An 18,397-nucleotide genomic window follows, 5' to 3' on the forward strand; every position below is an offset into this window, starting at 1 on the left:
CTGTGGACCACTGTACTGTCCTGGCTAGAATTACAAATCTGCACATGACAGGAAGGCTAGCAAATGAACTGGGAAAAAAATAAAAGAGGGAGAAAGAGAGACTGGTCAGCTGCTTCTAATTATTCTTTCTCAGGGCAGTAGGGGGAGAAAAGAGATTGACTTAAAATTCATGGAAAGTCTGTCTTACACTTGATTACCCTGCAGAAATCATCGTCATAATATATTCACATATTCTAGGGTGATCACTAAAACTTCCTTCCACCTAGCACAGGGGAAAAGGCTGTAGAGGGTGATTTAAGACCAAGAAGCCAAGTTTGTGTTGCGCTGAACTAGCCTGTGGAAGCCAAGAGATAATACTGACCCTTCAGAAAGGCTGCATCATGAGAGAACCTGAGGATGAATAGCAATTATACCACAGTGCACCTTGAGCCAACCGGGGGACTTGTCTTTCTTCTGCATATAGTAGTGGATGAAGATGTAACCTGTTCTGAAACATCTGCCACTAGTCACTTTGAATTTCAGAATTTGAGTTGTAAACCAATTACTTCAGTATTAATTTTCCTCCCACTCCACCAAGGTAAAATCAGGGATAATGTATCATAGACTCTTTGAGATAAACATGCCTCAATTTTAGATGATACCTAGCAGATTGCTCAGGAACCTCAGGGTCTCACATTCCACCAGGGAAATAAAAAAAATAAAATTAAATTAAAATTTTAAAAAAAAAAATCTTAATTTGTGCAGCTCCTGAGGTCTTTAAACTATCTGGCTTGAGATTTTTGGCACAGCAGAACATGACACAATAAGTTAGTCCCTCGTTCTGCAGATGTTCTGTGCCATCTGGGGAGGAGAAACAGAAATTCTTGGTGATGGGCTGGAATTCATCCATTCTCTTTGAGAATGCTGTAGGCTTTATATTCAATTCTAGGTTCTGACTGAGGAAAGCCTCTATGTCTATTGTTAACACCACATTCTCGAAGGCCTGCTTGATTTGTAGAGCTATCATTTGTATTGTAGACCAACGGGGAAAGAGTTTAAGACATGTCCAACAGGTTCTGTGTGCCACACTGGCAAAACAATAGAATAAATATTTCAGTGAGACTGTTTTGTTCATTCAAAAATAAGTATGTGCTCATAGAAACAAAGTCCAATGCTGTATGGTTTATGGCCACAAAAATGCTTTCTTCTGCTAGATTGAAAATTAATTAAGAATTCACCAGTTATTTGTTGAGGAAATTTCAGGCAAGGAAGTTTTTCCAAAGTAAGTGAATTTTTCACCTGAATTTCATAGTGTAAATGCTATTTAGTGCCTTTCTCATTGCTACCCATTCACAAAATAGCCAGACGCCTGACAGCAACCTTAACATAGCCTGCTACGAGGAACAATTGCTTGGAAATGATCAGACAGGTGAAAATCTGCCTTTCCAATGATGAGACGAACTTCATATTAGTCGTTCTATTTTCCATGCCATCATATGAATGATTCTCCCTCGTCTGAATGGCTCCACGCAGATAATGACCGTGTGCAACTCCTGTGCAATTGAACTCCTCCACAGACTGAAGCTGGAAGAACTTGGGATGAAAAACTGTTTGTATATTAGGCAAAAGTATGTCCTTTGGCAAGTGATGACCAATACCACCAATATTTTTTCTTTGTCAGATAAAGTATTTTGGGGTTCTCCATGTTAAAACAGGTAGGCTGTTTGCCACCTTTTCCTTGTGCTTTTTGAATACTTTTCAGCAATAGTTCTCAGTACTATCCCTGACTTTTCAAAACCATAATTCCATGTTTATATATGATAAAAAAATTAGTCTATCATCAGAAAGGCTAGAAGGTAAGTGATATTGAGGCCAGCCCTATTTCTGTGGAGTGGAGATATTCATGTGCTCTGCTTATTTTTAGCAGAAGATGGTGGATAAATCTGAGCCAGCACGTTTTTCATTCAATCTGTCCCTGGACACTAACAGATGGTGCTTTCCTGTGCCAAGTACTAATGCACTTTACATTGGCATTCAGTGTCAGGACACAAAGCTCGCCAAGTCCCTGCTAAATCTGCTGATGCCAGGGAAATTGATAACAAACAACTAGCCAGGGACACAGTCCCAGTCTTTTCTCTACATCCAAAGCAGCACAGAAGCTGTACCAGTGTAATGGTGTCATCTGCTCTCCAACTTGTGGATATCAATGCAGCAAAAGAGGATCCTGGACTGGGGAAGAAAGGGGTCCTGAGGCTATGAACACAGGCACTTACCTAAAGATAGAGGGAGATCCACTTGCTTCATGAGGGTTAGATCTATGCTTGACATTGGGCCCTGAGAACCTTGACAAACTTGACCTATAATGCTAAAACACTTGAATTAATGACAGTTAGCATACACACACACACTTACTCCTATCAACCAGTAGGGTGATTCTTCTGCTTAACATTCCTTATACCCCTTGAGCACTGAGCCTACTAAATTCAGTCTTACAGGTCTACTTCGTGTGGTTTACAATCCTACATACAATAAGGCCACTTGCAAAAAAAATAAAAATTAAAAAATCCATAGATTCCTCTGAGAAGGTCACTTTGTTTTACAGGCTGTTGCATTTATTCTTTGAATACAAGCATCCAAAATTCTTGAGCTGTAAAATTCCTGTTCCTTTCCACCAGCTGCCTCAGTGCCCAGGCTTCCTTCCTGGATTGCTCAAAACTTGCTATCCACATCTCTTGGAGGGAATTCCAGCTAGGGTTTGAAGATGAGAACGAGAAAGCCTCGGGTTTGGGGCAGCTCAAATGGTTAACCTGAGCACTCCACCTCTGGTGTAGCCATCCCTGGCAATGGAGAGAAATAAAAGGAAGGGATTATTCAGGGACCAAAGCAGACACAGAAAAAAAGCTCTATGCCATTAGTAAACTATTAAAGCATGTCAGTGAATTTACCCTCCCATCACTGGCTCTAGCCACGTCCCTGTGGATGTACGAGGGGAAGCTCTCCCTGAGTTGCTTGGAGCAAGGGCAATCGTGATGACAAGAGCCAGAATCTCAGATCAGATCTGGCTGCAAACAAGCAGCATCAGCTAAGCCAATCTGAAATTCTAAGGAAACAAGTTCTACTTTCATCATTACATTCCATTTTCATGTTAAATATGCACACATTTCATGAGATTATTTTAATGAGAAAAAGACAAGCTATGAATCTGACAAGGAAAGCAGACTGGTCTTCATAGTCTGCTTGACTGGAGAATCACAAAAGCATGCAAAAGGAATCTCTGTATCTCATCCCTTTTATACCTTCCCATGGTTTTATTCCCTGTTTAAGGAGAGGACAACTGTCTAGATTTGCACTGGATTCATCTAGGACAGCTTGGCTAAATGTAATGTAAATGCTTACTAGTTTTCAATACCCATCACTTCAGTTCACCCTAATAGTTTCTAATGCTTTCTTCATGTCCCTTCTACTGGCTGACTACTTAGTGTACTGCTCAGATTGTCACCTGTAAAAATAGGGCCTAATAGGTACAGGTCAACTGTAGGGTACTATAGCCATTAGTCAGTTCCATTATTGGTCACAAAAAGGTTGTGGTTTTTTGTTTGTTTTTTTTTTCCATCTATGCTGATAATTGAGCCCATGAAGAGCTTTTAAAAAAATGCTTCTTGGTACCTAAACCTAGAAACCTTAAAGGAATATGGTAATTAAAATGAGTATTCACTAACTCAGAGGTGCACATGGTGTGAGTTTCTAACTTCACTCTGTAATAACTGTTACAGGTAATGCTCTGTTTATGCTCTGTTTAATGCCCAATCCACCACAACTAGCAGCCTCAGGGGACTGAAGAGCTCATGGTGGCTCTGAAATGTCCTCCTGGTATCACAGCCGACAACTTTGCAAGTCTGGTGGGCCCTCAGTTCTGGGCTTCCATATAACACAGCCATTTCCAGCTGGTCTCTATCAGTGTAACCTCCAAAAGATTTAGACCTGGAGGAACAAGTCCCGTTCCTCTCACAAATGCACAACCTGTCTTAAACATCAATATTTCAATGTTTAGTCAGTAAATATGGCCAGAGAAAATGACATTTTTTTCACTGAAGGCCTGCATGCATCCACATATACACAGACACGGAAAATCATAGAGTATTTAAATCAGGAGGGACCTCCAGGGATCATCTAGTCCAGTCCCCTACTCCAAGCAGGTCTGATCAGATCTAATCAAGTGAATCTTAAAAGCCTCTAAGGACAAAGATCCCACAGCCTCTGTGGGCAACATGTTCCAGTGTTTGGTAGCCTTCCGGGTGGTCTCCTAAAGCAAGTCAGCAAGTCAGGCTCCTCACTGTAGCCTGATAAAAACCTCCTCCCTGAACAATTCAAGCTTTTTGTTGAGATGACCACCAGCTCAGTGGTACAAAGAACACGTGCCCTGGCCATGTACTCACACCATCTGCCAGCACCTTTTGGCATGAGATGTACAACCCAATTACACTGCGACACCACTGATTGTAGGCTGGCCAGAAATCTGATAATCAAAATTCCTCTGGCAAATTTGAACCTGCAGCCATTTTAAAGCCACCACAAGACACAAAGTCACAAGTACCTTTTCTTCCCTCCTGATGTTTTCCCACACTCTGTTACACACCATGCACTCAAATGTGTCAATGTAATTGTCCTGGGTGATATCTTGCACTCCCCATTTGCGCTCCTTCATTGCTGTAAGCAGCCTCGGGTTGGAAATGTTGCCTTTCAGTTTCCACTCCAGGAAGGCCTCATATTCTTCATCATTTTTGTCTAGTGTTTTGATATAGTGGGCCAGCTCCCTAGGGTGTGAAAAACTAGATACCAAGATTGCGCTCTTGTTGCTGGGAAGCCAGTCTACAATGCTGGGAGACCCAAAGTACACTGGTACCACTCCCAGCTTCAGTGGCCGCCAGAGTTTTTCAGTGATGTAATCTTCACAGATAGCATTTTCAAATGCAAGAATGAACTTGTACTGTGCCAGTATTTTAAAGAAGTTCCCGTCATCCATGGCAGCTGGATTTCTGAGATGCTGGGGAAGGTCTCTGTTATGCAAACATTCCCCGTAAGAGTCTACTTCGATGTGGCACATCAGCTCACGCACGTAGCTGTCCCGGTCAGAAGGAGGGTTGCAGTCAGACTGCACGTACACGAGTGGTGCAAGCTGCTTCCTCAGGCTGTTCTTCATTTGCAGCGGGATCATGTGCCTCAAGGACTTGAGGACCTCTACACCCTCAAGGTACTGAGTGGTCAGTGGTAGGTGAGAATGACGGCTGAAGGTCGCGGTGTGGTTGAATAAGGTGATAGTTGGTTCGTGGAAGAGTTTGTAGTTGTTTTTTGGTGACTCTTCGTGGAAAAGGGCCCAGTCATGATGGTCTTTTCGAGGGAGTGGTAGGCTGTCTATACTGAAGTCAGTACCTAGACAAAAGCAAATAGTGTTTAGTCTGGCCTTCCCCTGTCATGTCACACAAGTACAATACACAGAAATTCGATTTTAATTTAATATCAGCCCTACAGCACTGCATTTATGACATTATAAGGCAGCATAACAAAGAGAGTAATTCATGCAAAGACAAAGGAATGTGATGACAGATAGAAGCAAAATTGGCAGCAGAAGAATCTAAAGACAGGGGATCAGTAGTTAACATTAAAACTGGTTTACATTCAGGTCATGTTAGTTTAAAGGCCTCTCATTTCAAAGCCTCCATATTTTGTATTTTACTGCACTGAAGGGAGACTAATAAGATGCTTAATAATCCCCTGGCTATGTAAATAGGGGAACAGATGGCATTTCCTCTGTCTATAATGAGAGGGAAATGGTCACTGCAGGGATGAATTTGGTTCTAGTACCAAAACAACAAAAAAAAAGCTGCTAAAATATTGGATGCAGTTAAGGAGAAAAATTGTAAGAATGACTTGAAGTCTTGGAAAGACATTTTATTACAGAAACTTTGGAAGCCAACCTATTTAGTTTATCAAAAAGAAAATGAAGAGATGATGTATCACAGCTGTCTACCAGATACCTTAATGAAACAGCATCTGGCAAAAGATGGCTCCTCAGTCTAGTGGCAAATGTAGAGAAAGAACCATGTCTAAATGTTGCAAACAGACCACTGTCCCTGCTTGCACTTTTCTGGAAGGACAGCAAGCCCCTCAAACAATTTAGGAAAACCGTGGTCAAAGCTTCAAGCCAGACCTAGAAACCTTTTCTCAAAGGCAGGTCTGTGCAAAACTGAATTCAAAATATCAAGTCATGAATCAGAACCTTTCTCTCCCTTCCAGAGTGCTGTGCTACACTCAGATGACTAGCCTTTTTCAGATTAAAAGCAAAGCTGACAAATCTCTGCCAAGACACTTCCTCACTGTCTCAGAACTATATTTGGTTTTGACTTGAGTACCAGCACTGAACATATGAAACTTTTAACATGTTCTGTCATGCTTGTGAGGTTCATAAACAAAATAAACAAACAAACAAAATAAAAGGAACAGCTGGTTTTAAAAACAACACAATCCCCTTTTCTTTGGACAAATTATTCTACCATCTCCATCTTGCTCATGACCTTTCATTCTATGTGGTGGAGGGGAAAAGAGGGAGTTAACAAAAGCAACAAAAAGTTTTCATCTGAAAACTAATACATAAAGAATGAAAAAAAAAAATGCCCAATGATCTCTGTGGCTGCATAAGCCTGCCAAGATTACTCCAAGGGTGACCTTGTAAAACCAATAGAAGACTTTACTACAGCAGTGAAGATGGATGATAGCTGCCAGGAGTATAAAAACCTCCTGTAGAGCATCAGGTGCTTTTTTTTTTTTCTTTTTTCTTTTTTAAGACCACTACGGATTTGACATTCTGTTTTCCACCGAGGGGTGGTCCCAAGCCCCAAATGCTACGAGGATGAAGGGCTGTGCCACTCACTGAAAACAAACAAACAAACAAACAAACAGTTTGCTTCCTTTGTTTTTGATGTGTGGTAGCAATGAAATAAGGTGAAGAAAAATGAGAATGAATCAAATTCTTACAGAGTAGAAGTTACGCAGTCTATCTGTTTTTGAAAACGCCTTGTTCTAAGAGATGTCCAGAAGAGAAGCTGCAGTGCATACAGACAATAATGAAATGCTGTGGATTGAAGTCATAGCTGTTCAGCGTTGCCTCCTGCAAGAGTTGCCTCAAAGAGGTAGCAGAGCAGGGGAGAGGGAAGGTAAATGCAGAAAAGAATGACACAAGAAAAAGGGTGAGACAAGGATAGAAGCATAATGTGTAAAACTTACTAAACAAAAAGAGAATTAGGCACAGAGAAACTTAAATTAAAAAGCACAGTAGATAAAAACACACCAAATTGGATGATTCTAATATAACACTTAATCAATCTCCATCCAGAAAGTAGACAAAAAATTTTGAGCATTGAAGGGAAGATATCACCAGCATGTTGCCCACCCTGTGAGTTGAAGGAAATTAATGAGCTTACAAAGGGATAAGGAAAGCACAGCAAGACTGTAATTGCAAGCAACTTGCAAACTACTAATTAGAAAATCTCAGATGTGTGGCAAAGTGCAGGAACAAATGACAGATGCTCTCGGGAGAAGTTCTGTATCTTAGGAGACTTTTTTCATTCAGGATTTATACTCCAAGGACTCAACTCTGGTGCATAAAAGCTGAGCATCTCTCTCTACATCAGATCCAGCTCTTGCTGACACAGTTTTCCTCAGAAGCAACAGCATCGGCAGCTTGTGCTACAAGCAAAACTCTGTGGAGTATGTGATGTTGAAAAGGTAGATTTTGGAGACTAATTTGGAGACTATTCCAAAGGTAGAGACAAAATCAAGCAAGTGAGTGCCATGGCTCACTTCCAGAGGAGAGAGGACCTATGTCAACCCCTACCTATGTCCTTTGTCTCTGCAGACTTTAGCATTGTGAGATCATTTATCGTGGTTTAAAAACAAGTAACATTTTTGCATATTTTGACACTTGCCTTTATATGCAATGAAAAGACAGCATCACTAGAAATAGAAAATCTACAGGGAAGGTCTTTTGCCCAGTATAAATAACCTTTTGAAAATAAGTAATCTTATCCACAAACCTGCTAAAAATGAACAGTCAGGCAAATGCAGGCAAAGAGAATTGCTTCCAGAGACCAAAAGCACCAGACTTCACAACTTTCACGTGGTGCAAACCTAGCTTTCCTTGTGTTTAATTAGGTCAGCTGCTCATTCCCTCACTGTTATTCCTTTGCCTTCATGCTTGACCACTATATTAGCAACAGACAATGCTGACCTACTTGGCGCTCTGAAAAGATTACTGATGAGAAGTTTTTAGTTTACTGTTAACAACCGCATTAAAAGCCCTTACTTCCAGTTCAACCGTGTCTTGAACAAGTGAACAAAAATTCAGGACTCTGTTTTGTTTCGTTTTGGTTCCAGACAAAGGAGCTGAACCTACCAATCACATAAATTTATTTCTCTTTATTTTTCCAGCTGAAGTTCTTTTTTCATCTGCAAAGCAATGGTGTGGGGAAAAAAAAAATAATAAAGATGCCTCTTCTGTGTTTTGTTTTTACAGCACAAGTAGTGAGAAGTTTCTTAGGCAGCAGAGCCAGAGCAGCTCAGCCTGGTGCACTAGCTGCTGTTCCTTGTGCAGAATCAATGCACTTCTTTCAGTGCTTTCCATTTACAGTCCGCTAGCAATCTCTTGGCACATGCAGCAGGGCAGTTGCACAGTTACCAGTAAGGGCATTAAGACAAAAGTCTTGCACAAGCGTGACAAAGGCCTTGCAGAACCTCTGCTGGGGGTGGTAAGCCAAAAGACTGGGAAAAAAAATGTCCTGATCTTAGACTGTCTTTTCATGACTTGGCAGCTACAGGAAATTATCTTTTCTCCCATAAACAGGGAGCACATGTGACAGGAAAGCAGCATGAGGCAAGACAACAGTCATCCCACAGATGTGCATGGTTAGTTCTCAGAGTCTTTCTGCAGAGTTCTCTGGACCTGTGATGATAGATTCAGCATCAAGCAAAGTTTAACAAAGTGAGCTCTGTAAGCTTCCTGCCCCTGATTTCCACCTAGAATACTTAATCTCTAAAGGAAAATAACTGGACAGGAGGGAAAGTTTCTCCTTTAGAAAGAAACGGCTCCTTACCATAGAACAGAAAAGCTCTTGTCATCTGATTGTGCTGGTAGGTCTTGTTGATAGTAAAGAAGCAAACATCGTCTCCACATTGACCCAGTCTCCCTGTATCTCCAGTCAGGGGAGACCACCAGAGCAGGATGGGGTACTGGTTTGCATCAGACTCTGTCCTGAAGTTGCTGTCAAGTTTATTTTTCTTAAACCGAAGATCATGTCTCTCCTCAGGCTTCAGTGGACCACTGTATAAACTGGAGACTACTGACGCCTTATTTTCTGAATCGCTCAGTTCAGTGATAACCTGCAGGGGAAAAAGCATACATATCACAGCACATCACTGCCATTAGCCAGGATGTTTGCATGGTAAATTAGAGTTCAGACATCAAGCACTATGTAAGCCTCCATGAAGTTTCTGTCAATCAAGGAAGTGGATGCACTTCACTGACTGCAGCCAATGTCCAGGTGATTTATGTCAGAACAGGGAGTACTTCAATATGAATTGGTAAGGTGGAGGCAAAAACTAAATTTCTGTACTGAGATATGGCTGTGTTGGACAAAACTTAAGACAAATTCTGCTTTCTCTCTGAAAATAGCATAAAACAGAGGACAGCCCTCCAGTAGCAAGGTTTATTCTGGAAATCTGCTGGAAAAAAAAAAAAAAAAAAAAAAAAAAAAAAAAGTCATGAGGTCTTCACATCTCTGTGTGGTCATTTGTGCCCACCCTGATTAATTTTTAAACCAATGACTGTATATATCAGATGCGGACAGGTCTTAAAGAAAACCTAACTACAACTTCTTGGCCAGGCAGAGGAGAAAAATCCCACCTGTATGCAGAGAAGTAAAAGACCTGACTGTGTAAACCATCATGTACAGACCAGAAACCCCATGAGGAACCTTACAAATTTCTCCAGTCTTAGGAGAACCTCACGCCCATCAGCCATGAGACAGAAGCCCTCAGAAAGTTAGGCTTCACTAGTTCAGGTGCCCATGAAACTGCCACCTTTTTCTACAGGTTGTACCTGTCATAAAAGTGACATGGGGCAAAGAAGTCTGCTGAGGGAGAGGTAGTGAAGAGGCAGAAATGGTGCAGAAATGGTGCCACAAGACACACAGCAACCACCCTTAGACTCAGTGGGGCCTTCCTGCCACCACGCAAACGGCTTTTTTTGTGTGCATCTCCACAGGCAGTGCCTAACGCCACCCTAAGAACAGCTGCGAGAGTGATGGGGGAACTCAGACCCACCAGACAGCTTTGGCTCACAGCATTTCCACTTTTTGGATGGCTCTGAAGGAGGATATTGGAAAGCAGGAGAGCGTTGTTTATATTAAGTTGCTTAAAAACATTTATCTTCCCTGATAGCATTACCACAGACATTCATTTCGCTGTTTGCTATGTCATTCACTCTTACTGTCTAGTAAAATACACTGATTGTAACTAGACTAAATAGGCTCTGTGCAACACAGGACACTGGGACAGCACACACAGGAGGCTGTGCAAAGTGCAGCTGCACAGAATAATACAGAAAACACTCCCACATTGGCAAGTGGACAAGATACTAGCTGGGGAAAAGGATTATTTGTCCAGCAGTGTGGTAAGATGTAAGTGCAGCAATATAACTCTAAGTCTATAGCTACTTCATGTCCAGATTTCTCAAGAATCATACTCCTTTTCTGCTTCCAAAATTTTCCCCAGCAGAATTCAAGCAATCTGTGTACTTGTTCAGAATTTCTAGCAGCTCCCTCTGAACTCCTGGGGATTGATAACATTCCATCTATACCCACAGCTCACATGCTGCAGCAGTCCCAGCACCGGGGCACCGAGCATCACTGTGCAGTGAACTTGTCAGATTAAAATCCCAAATCTTAACCTGCTTAGCTGTAGAGGTGAAGTGCAGCTACAAAACCTGCCAGTAAAGATCCTAAAGATTTGCTAGCATTGCTCCCACACCAGGGCAGCCATATAAAACTTTGGATTCCCAGCTTAGGGGCACAGAACCAAAAGTGGCGACACCTGCCCCCACAAAGTCATTCCCATTCAGAGCAAGCAGCTGGCCTGGGAGAGCTTCAGAAATCCACACGCTGGCTCCACTGGGAGTTACCTGAGGGACCAGTCTGAACCAGAGCCTCAGTTCAGAGCCCAGCCCAAATGGAGACATCCCTGGGGCAGATCCTGGACTTCTCATGACTGAAGTTTCTGGAAGTCCCACAGCTGCCAGCCAAGGCTGATTCAATCTATGTAAAAGTTGTTTTCTTCTGATGAAAAGCTAGGCTGGACTGCACCTACTGTAAATTAATATGTCTCCACACTGATTTTCCTCTTCATCATTTTTTTAACTGACCAGCTACTGGACTTCCTAATGCTAAGCACAGCCTGTGAGTCAGGCTCAGGTTTGCCTGGTAAGTCTGCCACATTTGCCTGGAATGGGTCCAGCCTTGCCTCCCAGCCTCATCAGTTCAAACTCATGGCCTTGAGGAGACTGGGAAACCAGTTCAGGATGGAGGCAATGCAACATGGGGTGGTCTGGTACACAACTTGTGAGGAACTCCTCCAGGAGCTGAGGAGCTGTGCAAGAAAGGTATCCTCTGTGTAACGTCACTTACAGAGCTGCTACCACTATCCTAATCATGCTGACAGAGTTTCTTCAAATGCTCCTCTCACAGCAGTCTTGTACCAAAAACATCTTTTGCCTTTTATGATCTCTCTCAATTTGCCAAATTCTGTGTCACATGTTGAGTGCAACTACATGCAGACCCCCTGCCCTTTTTCCCCTCTACCTGGAATGTCACCACGAGGAAAAAGGCTGCTGCAAAGCAGAAACAAGATGCCCACAGTTTCTTCCTCCTCATCCTGATCATGCTGCACTGTTAGGCCCGCAGGGCGCCCACGGACAGTTAGAGCTAGGCATCAGGCGGGCCAGCTAGTTGAAAGTCTTCAGCCCTTGCCACAGTGCTGTCCCACTCCATTCTTACTCTTCTTCATGGTGACTGCTGCCAAAAAAAAAAAAAAAAAAAAAAAAAAGAGGAGGAAGAAGAAGTTGAGAAGATGAGAGAAAAACAAAACTGTATTTCTCAAGACATAGGATCATAGTTTGAAAATGTGGGTAAAACTTCAGAAAGAAGAAAATCCTACCTTTTTCTTAAAAATTGCTATTCTAAAACTCATCTCTTTCAGAGGTGTGCCTCTTGGAATTTAGTCTGGTTTTCTACGAAAAGGTGAATGTGATTGCATTCCCTCTGTGTGTGTGTGTGTGCCCATCAGCTATCTCCCACATCCCAGTCATGGAGCTCCAAAAATCTTTCAGAGGGATGGGTCCCGCAGCTACTGCCTGCCTCCTGTCTCTGTGGAGCTAGCAGATAGAGTTGAAAGGCTGGCCCTGCTCCCACTGCAGCATGAGTACATCCCTTTGCATCAACCACCTGAGGAGCTTCTTCACCAAAGCCTCACATGAAACGGTGCTCTGCGAGTTCTGCTCTGCGTGGGACAGCTGCTTTTGAAGGTTTTGTCTGGGTACTACAGTGCACTGCCGACAGCTCAGTGCTTCTGAAACCAAGTTTCAAAGTCTTCTATCCCCTGTACCTTCCTGCATTATATTCAAAGAAGGGCATCAGGAGGGGAGGGTGCTGAACTCTCTATTAGTGAAAATGTACTCAGCCACTCACAGGGGGCAGAACAGTGTGTTTAATAGCATACATCTTACCCTAGGCATGGAAAAGGAAGGCTCTGATAGCACACTGAATGTCCTCCTCACTCTCTGCCTGGCTAAAAATGCAGGAATCTTCCTGGGTTTAGGTATTCTTCCAGAGGGGGAACTGCACGGCACTGGGGTGCAGTACCAGCTCCCCTGTGTATGGCAGGGGGGTCACGGCTTCTCTCTTTCACCTGCAGTGCCCAAGGCCCGATGCTCGCACCCAGCGGTGGGCTGGCGGTGGGCCACGCCAGGCTCCGTCCTGCCCCAGCCTGGCCAGCAGAGCAGACCTCGCAGAGCCTTCCCACCTCGGTCCGGCCGAGCAGAGGGCCTAAGGACCTGGGGAAAGAGCAGGACAGCTCACCACACCCCGGTGTGCCGTGCAGCGGAGCAGCCCCCCGCACATCCTCCCGAACTTCCCCCTTCTCCTCCCAGCCCTGCCTCGCTGCCTTCCCCCCGCACCCAGCCGTGGCCCGGGGCTGCTCTCCCCGCTTTCCCTGTGCGCCCCGCTTTCCCTGCCCGGCTCCCAGCCCGTCCCGTTCCCCTCCCGGGGGCTGCGGCCCCGTCCCCCCGGCTCCCTCGGGCTGCAGCATCCCCGGGCCAGGCGGGCTGCTTTCCGACTTACCCGCAAAAATCCATCCCGCCCGATGAGCCACCGTCCCCGTGCTGTTGGGTCTGGGGTTTGTTGTTGTTGTTGTTGCTGCTGTGCTGCTGTTTGATGATTGTTTTGTGTGTGTTTGCGGGTTTTTTTGTTGTTGTTGTTTGTTTGTTTGATATTTTTCACTTTCAGTTCGAGCATCCACTTCGGGAGGGAAGCGGGAGGCGGGCGCTGCGCGGGGCCCCGCGGAGGGGCGGCGCGGATCCGCGCCTTCCCCCTTCCTCCTTCCTTCCTCCTCCTCCGCCCCCGAAGCCCCCCCAGCTCCCTGCGGCCACCCGGGGGGCTCGGGGAGGGCCCGGGGGGGTCGGCTCTCCTCGGGGTCCCGAGGGCTCTGCAGAGGAAACGCGGCGGGCCGATGGCACCGCTCCCGGCTGCTCCTCCCGCCGAAATAAAAATAATAATAATAATAAAATGGTAATAATGTTTAAAAACTGTTCCTGACACTGATTTCTATAACTGTTAGCCTAGCTGTGCTTCTTGCTGTCTTTTTTTTGTTGCTTTGCTTTGTTTTGTTTTGCTTGTTTTGTTTTGTTTCGTCTTTACAACATTGCCGCTAATTTATCCGGTGCTCTCTTCGAGAGGGCTTAGCTCCACTGCGCCAAGCCAGAGGGTTGTCAGGAAAAAAAAAAAAAAAAAAAATGCGTCATGGAAGTTGGGAAGCACTCAAGTGCCTGCTGGCCAGCCCCGTCTCACAGAGAGGGAACACATCCTTCGTCCCTCGGGCTCAGAGCTGAGGCAGGCACCCCGAGCACAAGAAGGGCTACGGCTGTGTCCTGCCAGCCTTGCAGGGCATCCCTGCCAGCCTGTGCGTAGTGATCTGGATCAGCTCCAGGTTTCCAGAGGTTGAGGGCTTCTTCGTGCAGTTTCTGGCATTTACTGTTTGTAGGGAAAGATATTTCCCTTAAAATGTTGGTTGTGCTGGCTCAGGGCAGAGCTTATGTTTATCCTTCTAATACGTACACATAACTATACATGTCTGTATTTATAGCACGGATCTACATGATATCACATTTGTTTTAATACCAGGGTGTCTGATACCTGCACATATTTGTTCATAAGTATTTGTGAATGAGGTGATCTTTAAGGTCACTTCCAACCCAAACCATAATTCTACTTACACACTACTCACCCACAAACAGGACAAAACACCATTATTTGGTGCTTCAAATGTTAAAGGAAAACAAATGCAAAACAATTCTTCCTCCATCTCCTCTCCCCCTAGAGCAAAAGTGCCCACTCCAGGAACAGGGGCTGAGGAGAGGGGCACAGCCTGAGTGTGAAGGGCAGTAGAGGTGCAGGAGGGCAACTACCAGGGGAGCAGAGGGTGGAAGCATCCTAGAGGTGGCAGAGGGAAAGCCTGACATGCCTCTGCTGACGTCTGAGTAATATAGGTTATGCAAATATTAAGCACACAGCTCATCTCCTTACTCCACCGTGGCTCATGCCTGTAGCCTTCCTGCGAGGCTCAGAGTACCCAGCAGACAACCAGCAACACAAACGGCAGCGCAAGTGATCCTTGCCATGGTGTCTTTGCCCTCTCTCCTCTCCCACCCTTTCCCCACCGCTGTGGCTGATTGCAGCCCGCTGCAGCAGGGCCCACCTCTTGCTGCTCTTACTGCACCACAGAGCTCCGGTTCCCCTGAGCTACTAGCCTCCTCTTAAGGCAAAAACTAGTAAGCATCACTGTGGTGCTAGGACATGACAGATTCATTTATCCCTCACTCCTCGTTCAGAGTTTCATCACACCTCTTTGTTTCTTCCCCCAAATCCTAGCTGCTGGGCTCACATTTGTAAGTAGAAGCTTCAGGTGGGGTTTTAATATGCTTTGCAAAGCATGGCTACAGATATTAGAACTGCAGCACAGATCTGCTCCCCTGACTCTGGGCTGGAAGGCATGTAGCAAGACAATCCAACTATTATTTTGTAAAGGGGATCCATGCTAAGGCAGACTCTTGCTTTTGGAGGCCTGACTAATGGTTGCAGGGTGCCATGAGGCTGACAGGACTGAAGCTAGCATGCCACAAGCGGCCGAAAAATCAAACTGAGCAGATGGAGATAGATCAGAGGCCTGTTACACTTAATGGAAGGATTTGCTTTGATCCCATTAGGTTTTGGTTTTGTCCCTCATCTTAAAATTTAGTTATACTCATGGCTTTCAAGCTCCCTCAGACTGCAGACTCCTAAATTGCCCTCACGAGGGCAGAATTTCTTTGTAATGCGTTTTAGCCTCCTGGCAACAGGCTTGCTTTTCCCAGTTACCACCCATCCAGTCCTCAGACGCTGTCCATAGACCCCAACAATCCACAGATTCAAACTGAGAATAGAGAAGCTAGTCCTGAGGGCGGTGGGATGCTTGTCACACACTGTCAACCCCATGCTATCAGCAAGATATTCTTGGACCAGCTCCATCCAGTGGCTGGTATCAGAAAAATCCAATTTCGTTTCTTGTCCTGATATGCCACTCTGAGGAAACAAGTGCCTATTGCAGGATCTGGCCTGTTACCGACATTAACAAGCTGGGCCAGCATAAGAGAAGGCAGGGGTTTGGGGGCAGGTCATCATGAAGGAAGCACAACCAAAAACCAAACCGTTGCTCCAACAAGCAGAGCTAATAAACCAGACTTCCTAAAGATCTGTGTCTCGAGTGTTTTCTGCCTGTGGACAGTCACTGCTATCTAATGAAATCACAAGGCAACCTGTCCCTCCACAGGTCAGCGTGTGTCTTTCCCTTCTGCACACTAACAAGGAGATCTGCTGCCTTTGATGTTTCTCTCTTTCATTCAGACATATATTCACAAGTTTTTAGAGCAGAAACATAGGTCAAGCTGAATGGTCTTATTAAACCACAAAGACAAACAAATCTCCAATCCTCATTCATAGCAGCAGTTTTCAATGGCACATTTAGGCTGAACGCTGTGCTTGGATATTTAAAACTTTAGCAAAAGTGGGCAAAGGGCAATTTACTTACAGCACTGTGTAAAAGACACTAATGTGATGAATGAGCTCCTGCTCTCCTCAGTAAGCAAAGAAAACCTTTGTGCCTAAGGCTGTCTTTTAAAAAGGACTAGCAATGATAGAGCCTGGTTATCCTGTAAGTCTCATTACTCTTTAATTAGTCTGGTTACGTAACAGACATACTGCTTTGTAGTTCTTCTGCCCTTCTTTTACACTGGCAATCTGGGATTTTCTTCATTTCAACCATTTTTATCATCTTATGATCTTCCACCATGAAATAGGTCACCCAGCAACTTTGCTGCAGTGGGATCACTCTTGTAGCGTTTTCTCTCATCTGTTTATAATTTCAATATTCCTTATTTCTCTTTAGAAGGAATAGTCTTGGCTCTTTCTCGAGGTGCGGCCTCACCAGAGCCGAGTACAGGGGGACAATCACCTCCCTAGCCCTGCTGGCCACACTGTTTCTTATACAGGCCAGGATGCCGTTGGCCTTCTTGGCCACCTGAGCACACTGCTGGCTCATATTCAGCCGACTGTCAACCACTACTCCCAGGCCCTTCTCTGCCTGGCAGCTCTCCAACCACTCATCTCCCAGCCTGTAGCTCTGCTTGGGGTTGTTGTGCCCCAGGTGCAGGACCCGGCACTTGGCCTTGTTGAACTTCATGCAGTTGACCTCAGCCCATCGGTGCAGCCTCTCCAGATCCTCCTGCAGAGCCTTCCTACCCTTGAGCAGATCGATACACGCACCTAACTTGGTGTCATCTGCAAACTTGCAAGTAGGAAGGTAGGAAGGGTAGGAAGGCTCTGCATGAAGTTCAACAAGGCCAAGTGCCGGGTCCTGCACCTGGGGCGCAATAACCCCAAGCAGAGCTACAGGCTGGGAGGTGAGTGGTTGGAGAGCTGCCAGGCAGAGAAGGACCTGGGAGTGATGGTTGACAGTCGGCTGAATATGAGCCAGCAGTGTGCTCAGGCGGCCAAGAAGGCCAACAGCATCCTGGCCTGTATAAGAAACAGTGTGGCCAGCAGGGCTAGGGAGGTGATCATCCCCCCTGTACTCGGCTCTGGTGAGGCCGCACCTCGAGTACTGTGTTCAGTTTTGGGCCCCTCGCTACAAGAAGGACATCGAGGTGCTCGAGCGAGTCCAGAGAAGGGCTACGAAGCTGGTGAGGGGCCTGGAGAACAAGTCCTACGAGGAGCGGCTGAGGGAGCTGGGCTTGTTCAGCCTGGAGAAGAGGAGGCTCAGGGGTGACCTTATCGCTCTCTACAGGTACCTCAAGGGAGGCTGTAGTGAGGTGGGGGTTGGCCTGTTCTCCCACGTGCCTGGTGACAGGACGAGGGGGAATGGGCTTAAGTTGTGCCAGGGGAGTTTTAGGTTGGATGTTAGGAAGAACTTGTTTACCGAAAGGGTTGTTAGACATTGGAACGGGCTGCCCAGGGAAGTGGTGGAGTCACCATCCCTGGATGTCTTGAAAAGACGTTTAGATGTAGAGCTTGGGGATATGGTTTAGTGGGGACTGTTAGTGTTAGGTCAGAGGTTGGACTCGATCTTGAGGTCTCTTCCTACTTAGAAATTCTGTGATTCTGTGATTCTGTGATTTCTGTTTCTGTTGTTGGTGTTGCTGTTGTTGTTTTTAATAACGTTTTGTATTTTATAGCTTCTTTTCTTTCACCTAGGTTCTGCTGGATATCATATCTGTTTCTGTATATGTCTTTGTCCATTCCTTTATCTCTGTAATTTGAAGCAACCTTTCAACAGATTGCTGTGTTTTGTTTGTTTTTGTTGTTTTCCCTCCACTATGTTATTATTACATCCTATGTTACTGTAGTACTCAGATGCACCAAACAAAATCTGCACTCCAGTCACTGAATTAACATACTGGCAGAAAGAGATCACATCCCCAAGTGTATCATTAAAATAGATAAGACAAGAAAAAGGCAGAGAGGAAAGGAAAGGAAAGGAAAGGAAAGGAAAGGAAAGGAAAGGAAAG

General features: G+C 45.0%; 2 protein-coding genes across 3 annotated transcripts in view; one reads left to right on the forward strand and one right to left on the reverse strand.

Annotated features, from left to right (window-relative positions):
- Positions 1-989: 989 nt before the first annotated feature.
- Positions 990-13,648, reverse strand: FUT10 (fucosyltransferase 10). Of its 2 annotated transcripts, none has more exons than XM_035309722.1 (5): positions 13,422-13,648; positions 11,886-12,095; positions 9,126-9,411; positions 4,574-5,409; positions 990-2,816 (listed from the first exon to the last, which is right to left on the reverse strand). In XM_035309722.1, exons 2-5 carry the CDS (start codon positions 11,964-11,966, stop codon positions 2,592-2,594), a joined length of 1,428 nt encoding a protein of 475 aa, XP_035165613.1. In that variant the 5' UTR covers positions 11,967-12,095; positions 13,422-13,648; the 3' UTR covers positions 990-2,591. The 2 variants fall into 2 exon arrangements, with proteins under 2 accessions (XP_035165613.1, XP_035165612.1); XM_035309721.1 differs by having other exon boundaries at positions 11,886-12,098.
- A 2,876-nt stretch (positions 13,649-16,524) lies between these two features.
- FNTA (farnesyltransferase, CAAX box, alpha) overlaps positions 16,525-18,397 on the forward strand; it is a 17,093-nt gene continuing 15,220 nt past the window's right edge. Inside the window, exon 1 of the mRNA XM_035309954.1 lies at positions 16,525-16,545. Within this exon, the coding sequence (XP_035165845.1) occupies positions 16,525-16,545 (21 nt within the window). The remainder of the gene's footprint in view (positions 16,546-18,397) is intronic.

Source organism: Oxyura jamaicensis, chromosome Z, assembly GCF_011077185.1.
Source record: "Oxyura jamaicensis isolate SHBP4307 breed ruddy duck chromosome Z, BPBGC_Ojam_1.0, whole genome shotgun sequence".
Classification (NCBI taxonomy): Eukaryota; Metazoa; Chordata; class Aves; order Anseriformes; family Anatidae; genus Oxyura; species Oxyura jamaicensis.